At 40.9% G+C, this 24,992-nt stretch overlaps 2 protein-coding genes across 2 annotated transcripts in view; both read left to right on the top strand.

Moving 5' to 3' along the window:
- The first annotated feature begins 2,296 nt into the window (after window positions 1-2,296).
- Window positions 2,297-2,998, top strand: LOC138069397 (olfactory receptor 11H6-like). Its single transcript, XM_068960683.1, has one exon. It carries the CDS (start codon window positions 2,297-2,299, stop codon window positions 2,996-2,998), a length of 702 nt encoding a protein of 233 aa, XP_068816784.1.
- A 9,197-nt stretch (window positions 2,999-12,195) lies between these two features.
- The window catches only part of CD53 (CD53 molecule), a 36,204-nt gene continuing 23,407 nt past the window's right edge, over window positions 12,196-24,992 (top strand). The window contains exon 1 of the mRNA XM_068965644.1: window positions 12,196-12,275. The gene's annotated coding sequence lies outside the window, so the exon portion shown is untranslated. The remainder of the gene's footprint in view (window positions 12,276-24,992) is intronic.

Genomic DNA, 24,992 nt, shown 5'->3' with positions numbered 1-24,992 from the left:
TCTACTCAATGGGCTCAGCCTGAGTTGCCAGTTACTGGGCATCCTCTGGGTATCAGGACTTTCTGTCAGTGCAGATTCCAAGTTAGTTCTATGAGCCCTTTGAAAAGCTGGAACCACATCTCCAAAAAATAGTACCTAGGACACTGGATCAATTTTAAAATGGGATTCCCTGATGGCTCAGAGGGTAAAGCGTCTGCCCACAATGCAGGAGACCTGGGTTCAATCCCTGGGTTGGGAAGATCCCCTGGAGAAGGAAATGGCAACCCACTCCAGTATTCTTGCCTGGAGAATCCCATAGGCAGAGAAGCCTGGTAGTCTACAGTCCATGGTGTCACAAAGAGTCGGACATGACTGAGCAACTTCACTCACTCAAAGTATTGAAGGCTTTTGTATGATAAGAATTAGCAGGATGAGCTTAACTGCTCACACAATTACAGGCACACACACTGCAGGATGTGGCAAAAGAAATGGATGTATTGTCAATGCTCCCTTCAAAGTAAGGGCAGTTCTTTGGGACATTTAAATAATGTTGACAGTGCTCAATACCAGACACTTCCCAATCTTTGTACATGTATTCTTTTTGCACATTCTAGGCACATGTTAGGGGCTTCCCAGGTGACCCAGGGGTAAAGAATCTGCCTGCCAAGCAGGAGACATGGGTTTGATCCCTGGGTCAGGAAGATCCCCTGAAAAAGGAAATGGTGACCCCCTCCAGTATTCCTGCCTGGAGAATTCCATGGACAGGGGAGCCTGGAGGGCTACAGTCCATGGGTTCACAAAATAGTCAGATATGACTTAGTGACTAAGCACAAACAAAATAGGTGTGTAAGTTCTACCACTCTGTATCCCATTTTACAGATGAGAAACTAGGTCTCAGAGAAGTTTAACAGCTTGTTCAAAGTCTGACTCATAAAGCAGAGCTCCAGGCTTTGTTTAGGACTCTCTGGTTACTCATGATACCTATCTCATTATTAAGCTCACACAGTGCTTTTTGTATCTGCATGTGTGTGAAGAATAGTAAAGTGGCTTCATTCTTAGACCTTGTCTGTGGACAGCAGTGCTTGGGGAGAGGGGCAGGTTCTGTGTCTGTCCTGAACTTTGTGGTGAAGTGTATTGCTTGGACAAAGACAGAAATGAGGAGCAAAATTAGGCTACTTATCTCATTCAAAAGAACTTGAGGGTATTGTATTGTTGGTTGGTTGCACAAAGTGCCTTAGACTACCTGGTTCTGAAACGTCTTTTCCCATTTACTGCAGTTTTTTTTAAATGTCTGTGGTTTTATTTTTATTTTGTCTATTTAAAATTGTAAAAGAAAGCATTCTTGCCTTTGTGTTACATCAGCATCAGCATTGACCCCAGCATCAAAACACCTGAAACCTCACATTCAAATGCTTTTCTCCTGCTAGCATGGTGGAAATCAAAACAGAAATAAGAGATTTAACTTTCAATTCACTAAGAAGTTAAAAGGAGGGGCATATGTAGTAGATATGATGAGTCCTCTCTCCCTAAAGATAAACAGTGCTTGAGGAGGAAGGAGAGGGTTCTTCATCCCAGGCCCTTGATTCTCTACATTCTGTCCAAGAGCTCACAGATCTTCTGAAATGTACCCACCTTCCTTTTAAATCTTTCTTTTTTCCATAACTCTCCAGGCTAACATAGTATATTCAAGATAAGCACAGAGCAGACAACTTTCCTTTATTTTTTTTCTCCCTCCTCTTTGTACTTTTCTCCCCCTTTCTCCTGATTCCTGCTTTCATGAAAGCCTGAGGTTGCTACTTTGAACAAGCTGTTAAACTTATCTGAGACCTAGTTTACCTGATGAGGTAAAGATATAGGTAGGAGAAAGGGTCACAAGTTCCTATTGAAGATTCTTTTCTTTCTCATTTCAGGTCTTGGAAAAAAAGAAAACACTCCTTCACCCAGATTAAAAACAATTTTCCAAAAACCTGAGTGGTGAATGAAAAGCATCCACTGTCCATCCATGCTCTATGTATAAGTTACAACTTTCTGCATTTTGAATATTTTATCACTCATTCAGGGAGGCCATGCCATGGTGACCCTGCCCTGGGAAAACCAAACAGTAGTGGAGTTTGTGCTTAAAGGATTCTCTTCCATCCAAGAGCTAAATATTTTTCTCTTTATGATGTTTTTAGTTTCATATATCTTAATTATTTCTGGAAACACCCTCATTGTCCTGCTAGTTTTATTCAGCCATCCCCTCCACACCCCCATGTACTTCTTTCTGGTGAACTTGTCCTTTCTAGAGATGTGGTATACATCCAGTATTGTCCCCAAGATGTTGCTGATTATCCTAGCCAGACAGAAGACTATCTCTGTGGCTGGCTGCCTGGCACAGTTCTACTTCTTTGGCTCCCTGGCTGCAACAGAGTGCCTCTTGCTCGCAGTGATGTCCTATGACCGCTACCTGGCCGTCTGCCAACCTCTCCACTATCCCATTCTCATGACTGGCCCCTTCTGCATTAGGCTGGCTGCCAGCTCTTGGCTCTGCTGCTTCCTTCTCACAACAATCACGATGGTCCTACTGTCTAGATTAACCTTTTGCGGACCCAACGAAATTGATCACTTCTTTTGTGACTTTGCCCCTCTGGTCCATCTCTCCTGCATGGATACCTCACTGACTGAGACGATTGCCTATGCCACCTCTTCTGCAGTGACTCTGATCCCATTTCTCTTCATCACAGCCTCCTACTCCTGCATTCTTGCTGCTATCCTAAGAATTCCATCTGGCACCGGCCGGCAAAAGGCCTTTTCCACTTGCTCCTCCCACCTCACTGTGGTCATGGTGTTTTATGGGACACTGATTGCCACATACCTTGTGCCCTCAGCCAACTCTTCCCAGTTCTTGCGCAAAGGATTTTCTCTGCTCTATAGCATCCTAACACCAATGTCCAACCCCATCATCTATAGCCTGAGAAACAGAGACATCCATGAAGCCCTGAAGAAGTGCTTGCATAAGAAGCCAGGTTTCCTTAGATGATGCAAAAAGGAAAACAGCTATATTTGTCTAATAGTCTATTAACTGGACTGAGTAATTTGGTTTCTACATGAAGAGCAACAGCCTAAATCAATAACTACCAAAGACTAATGATCAGACAACTGTGAGTATAGCTGAGGCCACTGCTAAATTCTGAAAGCCTCAGGCAAGCTGGTATCCTGGGAATGGTTTAAACAGGTCAGATTCTCTTCATTATCTTCAGTAGACCTGGATCCTTGTGTAAAAACTTATCTCCAAGATGAGCTGATAAGACTGGTCACAATTCATTCAAATATTCACTGAGGGTCTACTATATTCAAGGTATTATATGAAATGTAAGTACAAAATAAACAAAAATAGAATCAGTCCCTGCTCTCACTAAACTCACAGTCTCTGGGGGAAAGGCAAACATTAATCAAATAACCAATGTAAAACTACATATATAAATATAAAATTACACTTATGATTCAAAATTTTAAATAAAATAAATGATTTTTTATAAGGCACTTCTCTGTGCCTAAGACTCTGAGCTATCAATGCAGGGGGCCAAGATTTGATCCCTGGTTAGGGAACTAGATCCTTCATACCACAAATAAATATTGAAGATCTCATGTACCACAATTCAGACCTGGGGCAGCTTAAATAAATAAGATACTTAAAATAATAATAAAATGACTACTACTTATCTATCAGAATGACCAATATCCAGAACATGGACAACACCAGTGAGGATATGGAGCAACAAGAACTCTCATTCCTTGCTGGTGGGAATACAAAATAGTACAAATGCTTTGAAAGACAGTTTGGAAGTTTCTTACAAAACTGAGCATACTTTTGATATGATTCAGCAATCATACTCCTTGGTATTTACCCAAATGAGTTGAAAGCTTGTATTCACACACAAAAAACTGCACGTTTATAGCAATTTTATTTATAATTGCCAAAACTTGGAAGCATCCAAGATGTCCTTCAACAGATGAATGGAAAAATAAACTGTGGTATATAGACAATGGAATATTATTTAGTGCTAAAAAGAAATGAGTTATCAAGCTATAAAAATATAATACATGGAGGAAACAAATGCATATTACTAAATAAAAGAAGTCAATCTGAAAAGGCTATATGGCACTTAATCCCAATTGTACAATGTTGTGAAAAAGGCACATCTTTGGATATAGTAAAAATAATCAGTGGTTGCCAGAGCTTAGGGATTGAGGGAGGAATAAATAGGCACAGCACAGAGGATTTTTAGGGAAGTGGAACTGTTCTTTGTGCTACTTCAATGGTGGATATATGTCATTATATGTTTGTCAAAACCAGCAGAATGTACAATACCAAGAACGAATCCTAATGTAAATTATAGACCTTGAGTGATGATGTACTGATATATACTCATTGATTGTGATACATGTACCACACTGTTGTGGGATGTTGATAGTGGGGGTGGCTATGAAAGTGTGGAGGAAGGAGGGTGACTGAGAAATTTCTGTACTTTCCACTCAATTTTGCTCAGAACCTAAAATTATTCTAAAAATAAACTTAATAAAAATAATAGCAATAATAATTATAAGGTGTTAATTATATATCAAGAATATGGAACTTTAATTCTTTTCTCTGGAATTATTTGGCATAAGCAAAGCATTTTCTAATCCTTTGCACTCGAGATTTAGAGGTGGGAAATAAAGATTCGGGGAAATAAGGGCTCAGGAGAGGACCCATGATGAATCTGTGGTGCTCCATCTCCTCTGCTATCATGGTGGCAGACTCAGTTGGAGCTGGAGCTTTGTATTTGAGTTCCAACTCTTCCTGTCATACTCCTGTCTGCACTTGCTCCTCCTCTTGCTGACACATGTTCTCAGTAGTTAGAAACATAGGGTGTGGTGGGCATGTGTTCCTTGCCCTGTGCAACTCTAAAGAGCTGAGTTGACTTTAGAGTAGAAAAGCTGAGATCAGCATTGCACATTCAGTTGCTGCCTGCCTTCTTTTCTGGCTCCTGCAAATTAGGCTCCTCTAATTGAGGATTAGAGTACTGGAGTGGGTTGCCATTTCCTTCTCCAGGGGATCTTCCCAACCCAGTGATCAAATCTGGGTCTCCCACATTGTAGGCAGACGCTTTACCCTCTGAGCCACCAGGGAAGCTCAGTTGAGGATAGGATTATCTCTTGTCTAAACTTTCTTTTTAAGAGTTATTCTTTTTTTAAGCTAAGAGATTATGTTCACTATGCATGGGAGTTACTCAAAACTGTGGTTGGGTAACAACAGATACAAGACTTGGTATCTCCAAACATTTTCAGGTTTTGCTTTATAAAGAGAGAATTGCCCTCTTCTTGCCCCTCTTGTAAACTAAGAAAATATTGTGAGATCATCTGAGGGTACTCCTGGTGAAAGTTTAGCTCATCAGCTCATTTATCCACAGGTGACTCATCTGCAGCAGATGTTAACGTCAGATTAGCTCTGCAGGAAGTTGAGTAGGAGAGCAGGTACTTGTGTCATGGGAAAGTTTTTAATTCTAGATCTGCCACTTTCTTGCAGTGTGCTTTCAGCAAGTCACCTAAACTCACTGATTTTAGCCTTTCTCATCTGTAAAGGAGGAAGTGCCATGCCCATCTCACACTGTCCCTAAGTGCACTATTTGGCCCATAGCAAGTGCTCAGTAAATGGTAGCTGTTGTAACTCTTCCTCTAGATTCTGTACCCAATCTCAGACAAAATTATTATGTAGTAGAAATTCATTTTTTATATTATGTAGTAATAAATATTTGGAATGTTTAAGGCCCAGAGAGACTGTATGGATTATCCAACACTTTTTTTTTTTTTTTTTTTTACAAAAAGTGATCCCCCGGTGGATCAAGTGGACTTTCCCTGGGCAACACAGACTAGAATACAGCACTTCTATATCTGAGTCCAGGCCTCTCTCCCCTGTACACCACCTACTGACTCAGTGACTTTTCTTCTTGCCTGGGGACACATAAGGAGCACTTCTGTATATGTCAGTATCACTGTTTGGTTATATTCAGCCAGAAAAGCATGCAGTGTATCACAGCACATGCCAGAGCCATGGAACTCCTCCAGCCCCAAGCCCCACGTTGCACCTACAGTGAGCCTGAAACTCCAGTCAGGTAACAAAACCTCAGGATGTTTGTGGCAAGCATTATTGCCCTCGGCTGGGAGAAATTACCCCACCATTCCTTCTGCAGGAAGCCATAGCGCCTAACCTCTCAGACGGGGAAGGGAAGATATTGATGGTAGAACTGGTTTCTTTTTTCCACTGAGACATGGCAATGAAACACGAAGCCTGAGAGTCTCCGAGTTAGTGAGGACTGCAGGGCTGAAGCAGTCACAGCCCTGGTCCCACAACTGAAAACAAGCCCCTACACTGGTGAGGAACCCAGGGGTCTGATCTCACTCGGACCAGTGGTTTTCTGAACTTATAGCTGGACAAAGGTGCCTGAGAAGCCACAATAGAAAGGAAGAAGATGAGCAGTCTCTGAGACCCACCCTTGTGCTTACTGAGCAGCTCTGTTTTTATGTATCTTATTTATTGCTGTTCCATTTAAAGCTTCATTTGAATAAAGGCTTCTGCTGCTAAATGTGTGTTCACACATACACACACAATTTTTTTTTTTTAACAAGACCTTTCCTATCTTATAGCTTCCCTTATTTTCCCTGCTGGAAAAAATGTACAAAAAGATGAAGGTCATGTTTGGATTAGTTTTATGTCCTGTAAAGTCAAGGACACTTGGTGTTCACTGACTGAGAGGACAAGATGGAGAATATATTTAGAGGAGATTACACCTTCTAGGATGATGGGTTTCTGCAAGAAATTTTATGTGTCAGTTACTTGCACTGTATTTTTAAGCCTCTGAATCTTCATAACTGCCTCTTACAAGGCTGAGTCTCAAAGCAACTCTTGCCAGTGACTTTCCTAAGTTTATGAGGGAGGCCTGTCTTTGTGGGACACTGGACACCTTCAGGTAGCATGACCACACCCTGTCATATTTGTACCTTTAGACTCAGGAGTGGGATGTTCTGCAAAAAGATCCTCTTTCACCTGAAGACTTAGATTCCTTCTGAGAAGAAATGAAGGGAAGGCTACACAATGAACTTTAAGTTTCTGATTCTTGTCCCAGTGCTGTGGAGGCCTTTACTGATGGATAGGAGGGATATAAATGTATAGCCAAGACCAGATGGAATTAGGAGAGAAGATAGCTACTCTTGCAATCACAGGGAGTAACTGTGTTTTCACAGAGACCTATCACCTTGCTCTCTCTGACCTCAGGCAGGAGGACAAGTCCATCTAGCATGGTTTACAGTCATACAATTTTGGTGGTTTCTCCCTGGTCCATATTTGCATGAGCTTAAAAAAGATGGGACCTTAATAAGAGAGAGGCTCAACTTTTAGGCAGAAATCAAGAGTCTTTAGCACACATGGTCCACTTTTGTGCATCCTTCTGGAGTCTAACCATCCCTTTAATGACTGAAGGAGTGGATGATTGTGGTATCTGCTGAGCTCTTCCCTAGCTGAGAGACCTGAGGAAGTCTCTTCAGCTCATTAGGTCTTATGCTTTAAATCTGAAAAATCTGGAAGATAGACCAGGAGTGGTCTAAGGAATATGCTGAGGATAGCAACTAACATTCATATCATACTTTAAATTTTATAAAGCTCTTCTACATAGTTTCTTATTTGGTTCTCATTTGGCCATGAAGTAGAAATGATCCCAACAGCATAGACGAAGAAAGTAAGATTCAAAGATGTTAAATGACTTAAAGTCTCTTTCTGAGTGCCTTCTATTTTCCAACCCTGTTATTTCCTTTACTGCTATAAACTGAAAAGAAAGTGAAAGTGAAGTCGCTCAGTCGTGTCTGACTCTTTGGGACCCCATGGACTGTAGCCCACCAGGCTCCTACATCCATGGGATTCTCAAAGCAAGAATACTGGAGTGGGTTGCCATTTCCTTCTCCAGGGGATCTTCCTGACCCAGGTATCAAACCCAGGTCTCCTGCATTGCAGGCAGCACTTTAACCTCTGAGACACCAGGGAAGCCACTATAAACTGAAAGTGTTCCCCAAATTCATACATTGAAACATAATCCCCAATGTGATGGTATTAGTAGATGGGGATTTTGGGAAGTAATTAGGTCATGAGGGTGGGGCACTCATGAATGGGATTAGTGCCCTTATGAAAGAGACCCCAGGGCTCTCCATCTCTCCCTTGAGGCTTGTAAGGACACAGGGAAGAAATGACTGCCTATCAATCAGGAAGCAGGTTCTCACCAGATACCAAACCTACTAGGGCCTTGATCTTAGACTTCCCAGCCTCTAGAATCATGAGAAATTAATTTCTGTTGCTAATAAGCTACCAAATCTATGGTATTTTTGTTATAGCAGACTGAATGTACTAAGACAGTTTTTAAAAATTTTTTTAAATTTGTTTTTTATTGAGATAACATTGGTTTATGTGCTAAGTCATTTTAGTCCTGTCTGACTCTTTGTAATCCTATAGATTATAGCCCACCAGGTTCCTCTGTCCCTGGGATTTTCCAGGCAAGAATAGTAGAGTGGGTTGCCATGCCCTCCTCCAGGGAATCTTCCTGACCCAGAGATCAAACCAGCATCTCATTATGTCTTCTGCATTGGCAGGCAGGTTCTTTATCACTAATGCCACCTAGGAAGCACCAACATTGGTTTATAATACTACATAATTTTAGTGTGTACAACAATGTATTTCTACTTCTACAGCCCCTATTTTTCCTAGGGCCTAAATCAAGTAGCCACAATATATCACAGACATTATGTTAAAAAGTGTCAAACTTTTTGGCAGTGTAGTATCTGGGACAATGATGCCAGTAGGGGGCTGCTATAGATGAAAGTTTGCCAATCCAGGCCACATTGGATTAAGTCTCAAAGGAAAGGGATATCACTATTGGTTATTGTAGCCATAATAATAATAAAAATACTGCCTACCCTCAGCTTGAGGATTCTATCTGTATTTGCCTCATATCTCAATAGTATTTATTTTCTAATAATAAAAACAGACTAACTCATTAAAAAAAAAAAAAGCCTAAATGAGAACTCAATGATTTTTCCATGTTTATGTGAGGTTTTGTTCATTCAGGGGCCATTTTGACAGATACTACTGCTTGATAATGAAGCATCCATATTTTGTACTCCAACTCCTTGTCTGGCCAACTGTAAGCCTTCTAAATTCCTGGATTCCATTATCACCTATGATGCTTGATTGATATCATACACTGAGAAAACCAAGCCATGAGTCTGACCTTCTTCTAAATCCCTTCTCTAATTTAGTTTTGTTTTTTTGTTTTTGAAGTTTTTGAGCATTCTTCTGGATTATTTAACAACATGATCTGGCCTGACATTGTTTTGTTCTCCAATTTTTCCGTTGTTTCTCCAAATGGATAGTAAACATCTAACGGTTGGAAACGACATTAGTTCTCAATGAAATCTTATAGGTTTGGGTCTGAGTGGTTTACAATTCCCTATCCTTTTCTGACTACCAGGGACAGTTGCCTCTGGTGGTGGAACACTTGGATTAGCCTTTCGCAGTAGGATGACAGAGAGAAGTACATTAAAGAAAATGTTTTCTCAATTAAAACGATCATTATTTCTGCTATGCAGAACTCTAGTCTTGACTAGACTCTATGCTCTAGTCTCCTGATATTCCTAAAGTTCTCTCTTTTTTTCTGCTGCATAATCCTTTTTTATGGGGTATTTTTTGGGGTTCCCCCATTGCTCAGTGGTAAAGAATCCACCTGCAATGCAGGAGACATGGGTTCAGTCCCTGGGTTGGAAAGATCCCCGGTGGGAGGAAATGACAACCCATTCCTGTATTCTTGCCTGGGAAATCCCATGGACAGAGGAGCCTGGTGGGCTACAGTCCATGGGGTCACAAAAGAGTTGGATATGACTTAGTGACTAAACAACAAAAACAATAATACCTGTGGCGGATTCATGTTGATGTATGGCAAAACCAATACAATATTGTAAAGTAATTAACCTCCAATTAAAATAAATAAATTGAGTGGTTGATAATTTTGACATAGTTCTTAAGGCCCAGGATGGAGCTGCTCTTGCCCCAAGCACCACATCAGCACACTGAAGTATTTTTGTAACTTTTGTATTCTTGTAGATGCTTTGCTTGAGCAGTCAACACATCAACTGTAGGCGCTATAATTATTTCTTTGTTCCTTCTCACCACAATCAAGGTTGACTATGTGGCCACAGTCAATCAGACATTTTCTCTTTTTATCTTCCTTCCTTTTTATTTTCTGTTCTATAAATGCTTCCTGCCTTTGGTCCCACTTTGCAGTTCTCTGAATGGAGACAGTCTACTTTATGAAGTGTTAGATAACGTTTGTCCTTGTCGCCTAAATTGTCTTCCTTAATCATTATTAACAATAGCATGTGGTGGTATGTGACAGACAGTAACTTAAAAGGATGCCTTGTTTCTGACTTGGGCAACTGAGAGTTTAGTCAAGCTTTCCGTGAGATGGTAATGGGGGTGGTGGGGGTGTAGAGCAGGCTGAGTGGGAGGTTGCTGTGTTTACTAAGCTGAGTTTTGGATCTGTACTTGAGGTGCCTATGTGGCACTCAAATGAGAGACGAGGTTGTACATAGGTATGTGCATCTTCGGCACAGAAAGATAGTATTGAAAGCCATCAAAAGGTCTTTCCTCAATTACTCCACTACAGTGGCCTGTCGGTATGACAGCAGTCCCAGGTGAGGGGCAGTGATTTCTCAGAGTGATGCCAGCTGAAGAGAGGAGAGTTTATAATAGCATTTCCTGAAGTATAGTTGCACTGAAAAATAGTTTCCTGATAAATATTTCTCTCTCCCTCTCTCTCTGTCCCACATACACACACACTGTTCTATGATCAAGCAAATTTGGGGAAATCTACATATTTAGAGAATGTTAAGAGAATATTGGGCTTCCATGGTAGCTCAGCTGGTAAAGAATCTGCCTGCAATGTAGGAGGTCCCAGTTTGATTCCTGGGTCAGGGAGACCCCCTGGAGAATGGATAGGCTACCCACTCCAGCATTCCTAGGCTTCCCTGGTGGCTCAGATGGTAAAGAATCCACCTGCAATGCAGGAGACCTGGGCTCAATCCCTGGGTTGGGAAGATCCCCTGAAGGAGGGTGTAGCGACCCAGTCCACTATTCTTTCCTGGAGAATCCCTATGGATAGAGGAGCCTGGTGGGCTACAGTCCTTGGGGTCACAAAGAATCAGACACACGTGTCTAAGCACATGTACACACACAAGAGAATATTAAAGACTGACAAGACACAGTCTGCAGTAAAGAATCTTTTCTTCTTTAACTCAGTTTTCCCCATAAGCCAACCCTGCTTAGAAGTAATACTAGAATTTTAAAGTCTTAGGTGAAGGAAGATAGTAATTATTGGCTGTTACTCTTAATAAGCTGAAGCTGAGAGGTTGAGATTTTCTCAGTATCTCACAGTTAACACAAATAAAGCTGGGACTGAAATCCAGATCTTGGGACTCTGAATCTGGGGCTCTCTCTACTAATCAAATCAATTCTACTAGTACCTTTGGACTGTGCCTTGAAGTCTGCCCCTGACACTACATTTACGCAAGGGTAGTCCAGCTTCTGAGACATAGAAGTCTGAAAGTAGTGACTCAATCAAACTGGAGACTACAAAGCTTCTGGAAGGAGGCCAGAGGGAGAATGGGGAGAAGGTGAAGTGGCTTAGGAGACATTCCTAATTTTCACTCCTAGAAACTTCTCAAAATATTGATTCTTGGGTTCCATTCCTGTCTATCTACCTAACTGGGACTCAATCAGTATGGTGGGGTCAGGTATATTTATTCTTGAGCAGATCCGCAGGTAATTCTGAGATGTCATTTTGATTGAGAAATGCTGTCCTTTTCTAGACAAAAATCAATGTCAGATCACTCCAGAACCCACCAATTCTCACAGATTCCTGCCCGAATCAACTTGTTCTTCGAGTTTTCCTGTTTTTCATGGAAACTGGTTTAGATATTTGGGTGAACTGTGAGAGAAGGCGTCTGAAAAGCCACAGGGGAAGGATTGCATTTCTGAGGTTAAAGAGGGTGGGCCCAGCCTCACTTCCTCCCTCTCCTCATCTGGGCTTCCTGTCGTCACAGTGTGATCGCATTTATTCCCCCTTCACTTCTCCTTTTACACAAATAGCCCTGACATCCGTGTTACCAGTCTTGTCTTGGCGCTTCATTGATAATCACCAATTCTGTCTAAAGGAGAGACGAAAAGTGCCTGCTTAACGGTAAGATTGGTGACATTTTAATTTGGCTTGAAAGCAGAGAACCGAACCATATTATGTGGGGTAGGGTATCTTCTTAGGAGTCTCTGTTTATCTCTCTAGTAGACTGTAAACTTTCTTGAAGCTTTTGCAAATGTTTAGTGCAGGTAGTAAAATTATCAGCAAGATCCTAGTGGCCCTCAAAAGGCAATCTGGCCAGAAAGAGTTCCAGTTAACTGGGTTCCAGTTATTTGATGGGTCGTGGTTTTCATGTGCTTAAATTGCTTCAGAACTTGAACTTCTCTGTCTGGTCATTACTGATGACTAGAGCCATTTGTGTGAAATGAAACTGGAAGATTTCCTACTTGATCTGGTCTTTAGAAGACTGGTCTTGTAATTTTAAAGTGAGCAGAGAACCAACAGCTAGAACTATTCTAAAAGGCAGCTGGGAGATGCAGATCTTCTTAATTTGAGAAATTTTCAAAAGTAAAGTTAGTGACTCCTGAGAGACACTAAACAGAAGGACTATGATTAATCTTAACTCCCAGCTCAGAGTCAAGGACACAGGACATGCTCAGAACCTGTGTTTCAAGCGGTAAAAGATAGACATTGTTAAGAGCTGCTTAGATTAGTTGTTTTAAAAGAACAGGAAGAGCACCGTGATCCTCAGGATTCCCCCAAATAAACTTATCCTTAGTATTCAATGGGCTTCCCTGGTGACTCAGACAGTAAAGAATCTACCTGCAGTGTGAGAAACCTGGGTTTGATCCTTTGATCAGGAAGATCCCCTGGAGAAGGGAATGGCTACCCACTCCAGTATTCTTGCCTGGAGAAATCCATGGACAGAGGAGCCTGGCGGGCTACAGTCCACAGGGTTGCAAAGAGTCGGACATGACTGAGCAACTAACGCTTTCCCTTAGTATTCAAAACAAGAATATTGATAAATATAATATGACGTGTACCAAATCTGGATGACTTGGAAAACAAAACGATATTGCAAGGATTTCTAATTCGGGTCCCATAACTAATGACTGCGGTATTATGGACTCAGAAAGTGATAGCCAAGCTTCGGTCCTGGCTTTCTGTAACCACTATAGTTGTTGGGGGTCAGATTACCACAAAGAACTCTAGATGAAAGCTTTCTCCTTCCAAGATCTGTAAGAATCATACAGGGAATGGAAAGGAAAGTTCTGTAGAACCACACTCATCCACCTAATGATGAGGCAGGGGAATGGGGCAAAGGGCTACCGATTCTATAAGCATCTCAGGGGCTATTGACCTTTGAATTTCAAATAAAGACCAGACTTTGTAATGAATTCATTTAATAATCAGATGTTAAGCACATTCTAGGGCCTGGAAAGTCCCATGGATGGAGGAGCCTGGTGAGCTGCAGTCCATGGGGTCCCGGAGAGTCGGACACGACTGAACGACTTCACTTTCACTTTTCACTTTCATGCATTGGAGAAGGAAATGGCAACCCACTCCAGTGTTCTTGCCTGGAAAATCCCAGGGACGGCAGAGCCTGATGGGCTGCCGTCTATGGGGTCACACAGAGTCAGACACAACTGAAGCGACTTAGCAGCAGCAGCAGCAGCAGCAGCAGCCCCAGCAGGGCCAGGTACTATCCTGGTAAGGGTGGGAGGTGGGGGTGTGGGAGGATAATAAAAGGAATGTATTTGTCCTGCAAACAGTCTTGCCCTTAAGGAACTCCCTTGGGAGATAAGAAACATCAGATATGCTTGCAAGGGAACAGAACTGAACAAAACAGAATCTTAGCTGCTGGCTAAACAAAGTTTTGCTTTCTCAATCTCCACTAGAATCTACACTATTTTGAAACTGCGGTTAAATTAGAGCAGAGGCTGAACTGTAGCATGATTTCCTGTGATGTTTCCTGTGTGGGCCAATTAAGAGTATTTAGCCTTGAAATAAGAGGATTCGACACTTTTAAACCAGCAAGGAATTAGTCAAAGCCCAGCCTTTCACCTTTCACATCTACTACTACCTAAGTGACTTCACACTTGGTAATTGACAAGAGGCACACACTGGAAACCTCAAACTCTGTTGGTCTTTAGCTTCTTATGACTTCAGGTTGATTTCTGACTGTCCAAGGGGCTTCAGACTAGCACGTGAAGTCTGTTAACCTTCCCCACTCCTACCTTGTCACAGAACAGGAGCTAGGCATGTGCTAAGCACAGGAGACACAGGGATAACCAATGTGGTGTTTGTATAGTAGCATGAGGACAGTCACAGCAATATACAAATGCAACATAATATAATCTTTTCTATAATGGAACAATCCTGTGCACAAAATGTAGGAGGAGTTTAGGAATATGCCCAAGACTCCCTGGGAGAGATGATTGCTCAGGTTCATTTTCAAGGAAGGATGAATTTGCTATGGGGACTAGGGGTAACAGCATTTCAAACAGAATATGCAAACTCAAAGAAATGTGAACACCCAGGCATGTTAGAAATGAGAGTAAGCAAATGACACTGGAGTATAACAAGCCATGGTTGCAGGACCACAAGAAGTAGGAAATTTTTTCTACTTGGTTCTAGAACTCCAGAACCTAAAATGGAAGGCAAGCTCACTAACCAGGTGAGTTCCAAGCTAGCCACAGACAGAGCTATGCCTGAAATATCCACTTGACAGATGGAATATGGGTTGAAATGAGGATGAGGGGCAGATTTCTTCCTCCTTGACCTAGGTATCCCCCTTAGATTTTAGTGAAGGGTGGAGCTTTTCTGCAAGGTTACAGCCATTCTCTTTCTTTCAGCTTCTGTTTCCGGAAATGCTGTGTTGATTTACTTACAGTGGTTTGGTTTACTTTCCTGAATTAGTCAGCACACAGTACTTCCTGTACAGAGTGAGCGTCCACTGTGAGCAGATCACCCTGGGCCTAGAGGCTGGCTACCTGGCTTCAGGAAGGTCCAGGACCCAGCTGCCACATCAGGTGCAGAGCACTGAAACAAATACAGAGATATTAGACAGTCATGAAGAGTGGGCCTCCAGGGTGGTCTCTGGGGCACAGAATGAAAGGATCGCAACTGGAGGCTGGGTGGTCAGTTTGGGAAAGTTGTCTGGAAATAGACTTTCAGAAAGAGGAAGACAATGCATTTACAAAGCAAGTGTGTGGGCACTCAGAGGGGAGGCCATGCATCTTTGTGTTGGAATACAGAGGCAATTCTTCTCTTCATTTCCTACTTCACGGTAGAGTTCCCACTGCATCAGTACATCATAGCTATCGCCAAAAGTTGTTTCACCACAGCGATACATTTGTATAACAATTTAAAATAAATGTGATATGTTCTAAGTGTTAGAATGTTGATACTGAAAGGGAACTTAGAGATTACATAAATGTTCAAATAAAATGTCAACTCATAGTGAGAGCCCAGTTTTGCTAACATAACACTCCAATCTGCGTATTTTTTAGGTCAGGCAACTTGTTCAAAATCACAAAATTACTTAACTAGTTATCTAGAATGTTTCTTGATTCTCTAAGAAATGTTTTTTTTCTCCACACTACATCCTTTTCTTTCAGATGTATTAAATGGCATCACTGAATTGTGTTATTTGTTCACATAAAGAAATTTCCAGTGTGTTTTAACATAAGCAGATATGAGAATACAACTTAGCTATAAATCCTAAATATCTGAAATCAATAGGCTAACGTCGAATATTTAATTTGCCAAACTTTTTTGACATTTTATATTTCAGAACTTGATGGAGAAAAAAAGGTGAGAAATGATTTTGATATTGTGCATGTTTTAAAATTTGCTCAGCTAAATTTGATCTCATAGCTTCATATTTATTCTATATCAGGAAGAACTAGAGGTATAAAGAATTGCCCCATGGTTTATTCTTCTGAAAATAACTATTGTAGAATCTCAATATTTATACCATGAGGGGCTTAAACTATAATGATTTTGAGATCAGAATTCCTTAGATCATTTACTTACATTCAACTTTTTTCTTCACTTTTTATTTTGACAAAAATTTGTACTTACAGAAAAGTTACAAAAACAATATCAAAAATTTCTGAACCCCCTTCATTCAGATTTCTCAAATATTAACATTTTATCACATTTTCTTTCTTTCTCCAGTTTTCTCATTTGAGAGCAATTGCTGACATGATATCTTTCCCCCTTAAGTGTTTAAGGTGTATGAAAACAAAATCTTTTTCTTATATATCCACTTTACAATGATCAAAATCAGGATTTTGACACTGATATAATACTATTACCACTCCATAGATTTAATTAGATTTCCCCAATTGCCCCACTAATACTCTTTTTTTCTTTCTTTTTATTTTTTCCTGTTGGGGTTTAATTGTTTTACAATGATGTGTTAGCTTCTGCTGTACAATGAAGTGAATCAGCTATATGTATACATTTATCCTCTCCCTTTTGGCTCACTAATATTCTATATTGTTTTTGTTTGGTCACTAAATTATGTCCAACTCTTTATGAGAGTTGCAGCCTTAAGCTGCAGCACACCAGGCTTCCCTGTCCTTCACTATCTCCCTGAGTTTGCTCAAATTCCTGTCCGTTGAGCTGGTGATGCCATCCAACTATTTTATCCTCTGTCACCCTCTTCTCCTCCTGCCCTCAATCTTTCCCAGCATCAGGGTCTTTTCCAATGAAAATACATCATAGTTATGACCAAAAGTTGTTGGTCAAGGTATTGGAGCTTCAGCTTCAGCATCAATCCTTCCAGTGAATATTCAGGGTTGATTTCCTTTAAGATTGACTGGCTCGATTTCCTTACAGTCCAAAGTACTCTCCAGAGTCTTCTCTGGCAACGCAATTTGAAAACATCAGTTCTTCTGTGCTCAACCTTCTTTATCATCCAACTCTCACATCCATACATGATTATTGGAAAAACCATAGCTTTGACTATATGGAACTTTGTTTGCAAAGTGATATCTCTGCTTCTTACTGTGCTGTCTAGGTTTGTCACAGTTTTCCTTCCAAGGAGCAAGAGTCTTTTAATTTCATGGCTGCAGTCACCATCCACAGTGATTTTGATGTCCAAGAAAATAATATGTAACTGCTTCCATTTATTCCCCATCTATTTGCCATTAAGTGATGGGGCTGGATACCATGATCTTAGCCTTTTGAATGTTGAGTTTTAAGCTAGGTTTTTTCACTCTCCTTTCACATTCATAAGGAGGCTCTTTAGTTCCTCTTTGATTTCTGCCATAAGGGTGGTGTCATCTGCGTGTCTGAGGTTATTGATATTTCTCCTGGCAATCTTGATTCCAGCATGTGTTTCATCCAGCTTGGCATTTTGCATGATTTACTCTGCACATAAGTTAAATAAGTAGGGTGACAATACACAGCCTTGATGTACTCCTTTCCCAATTTGGAACCAGTCTATTGTTTCATATCCTGTTCTAACTGTTGCTTCTTGAGCTGCTTACAGATTTCTCAAGAGACAGGTCAGGTGGTCTTTAAGAATTTTCCACAGTTGGTTGTGATCCACACAGTCAAAGGCTTTAGCATAGTCAGGGAAGCAGAAGTAGATGCTTTTCTGGAATTCCCTTGCTTTCTCTATGACCTGATAAATGTTAGCAATTTGATCTCTGGTTCCTCTGCCTTTTCTAAATCCAGTTTGTACATCTGGATGTTCTTGGTTCATATACTGCTGAAGCCTAACTTGAAGAATTTTGAGCATTATCTTGCTAGCACATGAAATGAGTGCAATTGTGCAGTAGTTTGAACATTCTTTGGCATTGCTGTTCTTTGCTATTAGAATCTCTGACCATACATTGCTTTTAAGTGTTATCTCTGTAATTTTCTCCTATCTGGAATGGTTCCTGAGTCTTTCTTTGTTTCATAACGTTGATATTCTTGAAGAATACTGGCCAATATTTTCTAGATTGTCTCTCTATTTTGGTTTGTCTGATGTTTCCTCATGACTGCTGCCACTGCTAAGTCGCTTCAGTCGTGTCCGACTCTGTGCGACCCCAGAGATGGCAGCCCACCAGGCTTCCCCATCCCTGGGATTCTCCAGGCAAGAATACTGGAGTGGATTGCCATTTCCTTCTCCAATGCATGAAAGTGAAAAGGGAAAGTGAAATTGCTCAGTCGTGCCTGACTCTTAGTGACCCCATGGACTGCAGCCCACCAGGCTCCTCCACCCATGAGATTTTCCAGGCAAGAGTACTGGAGTGGGGTGCCATTGCCTCATGACTAGATTCAGGCTATTCCAACTTTTGATAGGAATATTTATAGAAATAGCTTTCATTATCTCACAGAGAGTCTTGCCCACTGTGGACATAGCTTGCTGAGCACACCGTGGACAAGTCTCTAGGACAGGGTCCCTCTGCATCAAAATTCTACATATTTTATGCTAAAGAAAGAGAACTCCTAGTCCACTGACTCTGGAGCAGTTGTAGCTGTTTCATGTAACTGTTCCAGTTTTGAGAGCCACCTTGTTATATAGGTCCTGTCTCAGCTCAGCCACTAGGATCATCTGTGGTTTTTCTGTTAAGTGATGACCTTGCTAAGCTCCCAAATAGAGGAAAATGAGACCCCAGGATCATCTGGATTTGTGTTCCTCATTTGTTTCTCTTCTCTTTGCTTCTTCCTTCTTTCTCTCTTTTATAAATCACCAATTCCTCTCCCTGGAGAGCAGCCTTGAAAGGAAATTTTCACCAGAACACGATTTAAGGAAAAAATAAGCTGATAGACACATTCTTTTGAGGAAGTGATGTAGACATGAGAAGAAATTAATGCATAAAGTTGATGGTTTGATTTGACTTGATTTTAGTAACACTGCTCCATCTATAACTGCTTATTACTCCATAAATAGACATACTTGCAAACCCACATCCTACCTCACTCAGCCACTGCTCACAGGGGTTAGAACTGTAAAAAATGAAAAGAGTCCTTCTGGAGGTTCATCACATTGCAGGGAGGGAGTTGAATGGTGAAGTGAGAGATGAGTTCCCAGGCCGTGGGACAATGGAAGGAATGTAGGCTTGGGAGGATGAAAGACCTTGGCCTATGCCCTGTCTTTGTTGATTATTATCTGGGTGATCTTATGCTGGTTACATAGGCTGTCTGAGCCTTGGACTTCCTGTTTGAAAAGTGGGGTTAAATTTATAGACAAAATTTATTTATGAAGAGCTTGGCCTTTTGCAGGGTTTGATGAACTATATCATTTATCTAAAATTATTTTGTCATGAGGGCCATAATTTGGGAGTGCTCATAGAGAACAGATTTCTTCTCTTACTTAGAAAAAAACTTGTGTTAGTTATGGCCCCAGTGGTGAATCAAAGACCTCCACAGACTCTGTGTAGGAATAAATGGGAAACCAATAACTACTTGCTGGATACCATGTTCTTCCATGTAAATTGTCAAATAGATCTGTATATTTAAAAAATGTCTGGGAAGATGTTCACCAAAAATGTTAAAGGTGGTTATCTCTGGCTTGTGGGGTTGCAGAAGGTGTTATGTTTCCTTTTTTGTGTTCTCTATATTGTTTGAATTTTTTTTAACAAGAGCACACAAAACTTAAAGATATTACAAAAAATGAAACAGGCAAAGGATTACTAAAAGAACTTCTGGCACCTAATGTATTTTATTCCTCAAGATCTAGCAGAATATACAATGGAGAAAAGACAATCTCTTTAACAAGTGGTGCTGGGAACTCTGGTCAACCACTTGTAAAAGAATGAAACTAGAACACTTTCTAACACCATACATAAAAATAAACTCAAAATGGATTAAAGATCTAAACGTAAGACCTGAAACTATTAAACTCCTAGAGGAGAACATAGGCAAAACAGTCTCCGACATAAATCACAGCAGGATCCTCTACGACCCACCTCCCAGAATATTGGAAATGAAAGCAAAAATAAACAAATGGGATCTAATTAAAATTAAAAGCTTCTGCACAACAAAGGAAACTATAAGCAAGGTGAAAAGACAGCCTTAAGAATGGGAGAAAATAATAGCAAATGACGCAACAGACAAAGAATTAATCTCAAAAATATACAAGCAACTCCTGCAGCTGAATTCCAGGAAAATAAAAGACCCAATCAAAAAGTGGGCCAAAGAACTAAAACAGACATTTCTCCAAAGAAGACATACAGATGGCTAACAAACACATGAAAAGATGCTCAACATCACTCATTATCAGAGAAATGCAAATCAAAACCACAATGAGGTACCATTTCATGCCAGTCAGAATGGCTGCGATCCAAAAGTCTACAAACAATAAATGCTGGAGAGGGTGTGGAGAAAAGAGAACCCTCTTAAACTGTTGGTGGGAATGCAAACTAGTACAGTCACTATGGAGAACAGTGTGGAGATTCCTTAAAAAACTGGAAATAGAACTGCCATACGACCCAGCAATCCCACTGCTGGGCATACACACTGAGGAAACCAGAATTGAAAGAGACACGTGTACCGCAATGTTCATCGCAACACTGTTTGTAATAGCCAGGTCATGGAAGCAATCTAGATGTCCATCAGCAGACGAATGGATAAGAAAGCTGTGGTACATGTACACAATGGAATATTACTCAGCCATTAAAAAGAATACATTTGAATCAGTTCTAATGAGGTGGATGAAACTGGAGCCTATTATACAGAGTGAAGTAAGCCAGAAAGAAAAACACCAATACAGTATACTAATGCATATATATGGAATTTAGAAAGAAGGTAACAATAACCCTGTATGTGAGACAGCAAAAGAGACACAGATGTATTGAACAGTCTTTTGGAGTCTGTGGGAGAGGGCGAGAGTGGCATGATATGGGAGAATGGCATTGAAACATATTAAATATCATATGTGAAGTGAATCACCAGTCCAGTTTTGATGCATGATACAGGGTGCTTGGGGCTGGTGCACTGGGATGACCCAGAGGGATGATATGGGGAGGGAGGTGGGAGGGGGGTTCAGGATGGGGACACAAGTATACTCATGGTGGATTCATGTCAATGTATGGCAAAACCAATACAATATTGTAAAGGAAAATTAATTAATTAATTTTTTAAAAAGTAAAAAAAAAAAAGATCTAGCAGAAATTTCAGAGTCACCCTTAAGAATGGACTGTTAGGGAAGTTCTAGATTTGATCTTTCAGTTTTCACTGAACCCAGCAGTCTGATACTGAGCCACCCAGGAAATATTATGTCCTTTAGCTAATAAGGTATGAATCATTGTATCACCATTTTAAAGAAGAAGAAATTGGGAAAGTCAGAGAGGTTAAGGAAATTGCCCAGGGCCATACTTCTGGTAAGCACCAATGTTAGAATTCAAAACTAAATCTACTCAAGTCCAGTACTAGAGTTTGCCAAACTTTGTTCCATGGAATGCAATATTCTCTGAGCTATGAAATACTATGAGCTGTTAATAAGTAACCTGTATTACATGAATAGGTTTGTAGTTATATAAGTAGACGTTTCTCTTAGAGACTCACAATGTACATTAGTATATAACAGTTTTCTCAGAAGTTGATCAGAAAAAAAACTTCATTGTTTTATGTTTTATTTTATTTAATCTCACTTCTGAAATGACTAACCATAGATTCCTCTCACTCCCTATGGTTTTGCTTGTTTTTGTTTTAGGAATACTTACTAACATCTCATAAATAGAGTAGTATAACAACAAAGCTGTCTTGGGTGTATCCAAATTGAACTTGAATCAGATAAGGCTGGAGAGCAAGAAGTGATACTTCCTTGGGATTCTTGTCTGACCTTAGCCACTTCTAGGCTTGATTAGATTCAAGACTATATTCGATGACCCGTAAGTATGGGTCAGAGAAAAAGAGGTTGAACTAGAAATTAATGGGACAGTTTATCAGCCAAAGAGCTCTTTGCTTGGAGAAAACTAAAGGGTGAACTTCCTTTCTGGCCTCCACATTGGGAGTGGGAGGTACCACACCTAACTGCAGTTCAGTCACAGAGGTTTCCTGGAAGCTGACATCAGGGACTTTTCTCACAGGACCACATGAGTCACAGATTTTGACAGCAGAAGGGTGTCAGTTTTTCCAGTGGGGTTGGCTGGGGTGGTAAGTCCATACCTGACTAGCCTCCTAGAGTCACCTCATGTCCAATATTCTCAGATCCTGTGACAACTGCTTCAGGCCCTGTAATCTAATTGTCAACAGAGCACCCACTAATGAGATGCCCACAAACCGGGGGATATCCCCACTGATCCTTTCCTTCACAGACAGGAAAGAGCATCTCTTTCTCCTTCCCTGATTTTCCATGTAGTCTTGCACCAAATTACAGGAGAAAAACTGCCCATTTTGTGACGATTTTTAATACTTTTACTGTATTCAATGATGGTCCCAGTTTTCACAGAGATAGTGCCATCTCTTTCCTCTTTCCTTTTTTCACTGAGCCTAGATAGCATATTGAAAAGCAGAGACATTACTTTGCCAACAAAGGTCCATCTAGTCAAAGCTATGGTTTTTCCAGTGGTCATGTACGGATGTGAGAGTTGGACTGTGAAGAAAGCTGAGCACCGAAGAGTTGATGCTTTTGAACTGTGGTGTTGGAGAAGGCTCTTGAGAGTCCCTTGGGCCACAAGAAGATCCAGCCAGTCCATTCTGAAGGAGATCAGCCCTGGGATTTCTTTGGAAGGAATGATGCTGAAGCTGAAACTCTAGTACTTTGGCCATCTCATGAGAAGAGTTGACTCGTTGGAAAAGACTCTGATGCTGGGAGGGGTTGGGAGCAGGAGGAGAAGGGGACGACTGAGGATGTGATGGCTGGATGGCATCACGGACTCGATGGACATGAGTCTGAGTGAACTCCGGGAGATGATGATGGACAGGGAGGCCTGGCGTGCTGCAATTCATGGGGTTGCAGAGTTGGACATGACTGAGCGGCTGAACTGAACTGAACTGAATCACACATTGGGTACTCCTTTTTGGCTAACTTCTTTCACTCACCTTAATCATTTGGAGATCCACCTACATTCTAACATGTAGTAACAGTTCCTTCTTTTTATTCCCAAGTAGTATACCATTATATAGTTTTACCACCATTTATTCATCCATTCACCTATTATTAGAGCTTTAGGTTGTAGATTAGCTTCTTGGACCTGATTCAAATATATATGTGGGTGGCAGCTTTTCCAAACCAGCAAGCAATTCTTGGATACCAGCAGAGTGTCCAATAATTCAACTCAATTCTAACATTGTCTGCCCAGAAATAGAATCAGATTCCACAAACAAAGGGCTCAGTCCCACAAGGCTGCCATCCGTTTAAAATACCAGCCCCAAGTCCAAGTGTTACCCAAGCTTCTAACCCACCTATGTCCTATAAATCAGAGGTTCCCATAACCTCATCCTTGGGTGCAACTAATTAACCAAAATGGCTCACAGAACTCAGGAGAATCCATTTACTCACTAGACTACTGCTTTAATACAAACAATATGTAATGTCAGATGAAGAGATACATAGGATGAAGTCCTAACAAAAGGACTTTCTGTCCATATGCAGCTTGGAATCAGAATGATAGCATATAAAAATGTTCTGGTTCTCTCCCAAGTGGAAGCTTTCTGAACTCCTCCTTTTTTATTTTTTATTTTTTTTTGTGGAGGCATGATTGACTAATTCACTTGGTGATTGATTCAACTTCTATTCCCCTCTCCCCTCCTTGAAAATCAAGGAATGAGACTAAGTTTCAATCCTCTATTCACAGTTGGTTCTCCTGGCAACTAGGCTCTATCCTCTGGTGCTTTGCAAAGTTCACCTTCATAAAAGATATATGCCCCTTAATGATCTTAGCAGTACTATTTACGATAGCCAGAACATGGAAGCAACCTAAATGTCCATCAACAGATGAATGGATGAGAAGATGTGGCACAATGGATACAATGGAATATTACTCAGCCACAAAAAAGAATGAAATAATGCCATCTGTGGCAACTTGAATGGACCTCAGTTCAGTTCAGTCACTCAGTCGTGCCGACTCTTTGCGACATCATGGACTACAGCATGCTAGGTTTCCATGTCCATCACCAACTCCTGGAGCTTGCTCAAACTCATGTCCATCTCCAACCATATCATCCTCTGTTGTCCCCTTCTCCTCCCATCTTTAATCTTTCCCAGCATCAGGGTCTCTTCCAATGAGTCAGTTCTTTGCATCAGGTGGCCAAAGTATTGGAGTTTCAGCTTTAGCATCAGTCTTTCCAATGAATATTCAGTACTGATTTCCTTGAGGATGGACTGGTTTGATCTCCATGCAGTCCAAGGGACTCTCAAGAGTCTTCTTCAACACTACAGTTCAAAAGCATCGATTCTTCAGCGCTCCACTTTCTTTATAGTCCAATTCTCACATCCATACATGACTACTGGAAAAACCATAGCTTTGACTAGATGGACCTTTGTTGGTAAAGTCTCTGCTTTTTCATATGCTGTCTAGGTTGGTCATAGCTTTTCTTCCAAGGAGCAAGAGTCTTTTAATTTCATGGCTGCACTCACCATCTGCAGTGATTTTGGAGCTCAAGAAAATAAAGTCTCTCACTGTTTCCATTGTTTCCCCATCTATTTGCCATGAAGAGATGAGACTGGATGCCATGATCTTAGTTTTCTGAATGTTGAGCTTTAAGCCAACTTTTTCCACTCTCCTCCTTCACTTTCATCCATAGGCTCTTTAGTTCTTTTTTGCTTCCTGCCATATGGACAGTGTCATCTGCATATCTGAGGTTATTGATATTTCTCCCAGCAATCTTGATTCCAGCTTGTGCTTCATTCAGCCTGGCATTTTGCATGATATA

The sequence above is a fragment of the Capricornis sumatraensis genome, chromosome 2 (genome assembly GCF_032405125.1).
Source record: "Capricornis sumatraensis isolate serow.1 chromosome 2, serow.2, whole genome shotgun sequence".
NCBI classification, from domain to species: Eukaryota; Metazoa; Chordata; class Mammalia; order Artiodactyla; family Bovidae; genus Capricornis; species Capricornis sumatraensis.
The sequence above is the reverse complement of the archived record's forward strand: the minus strand, read 5'-3'. Positions and strand labels throughout refer to the sequence as shown.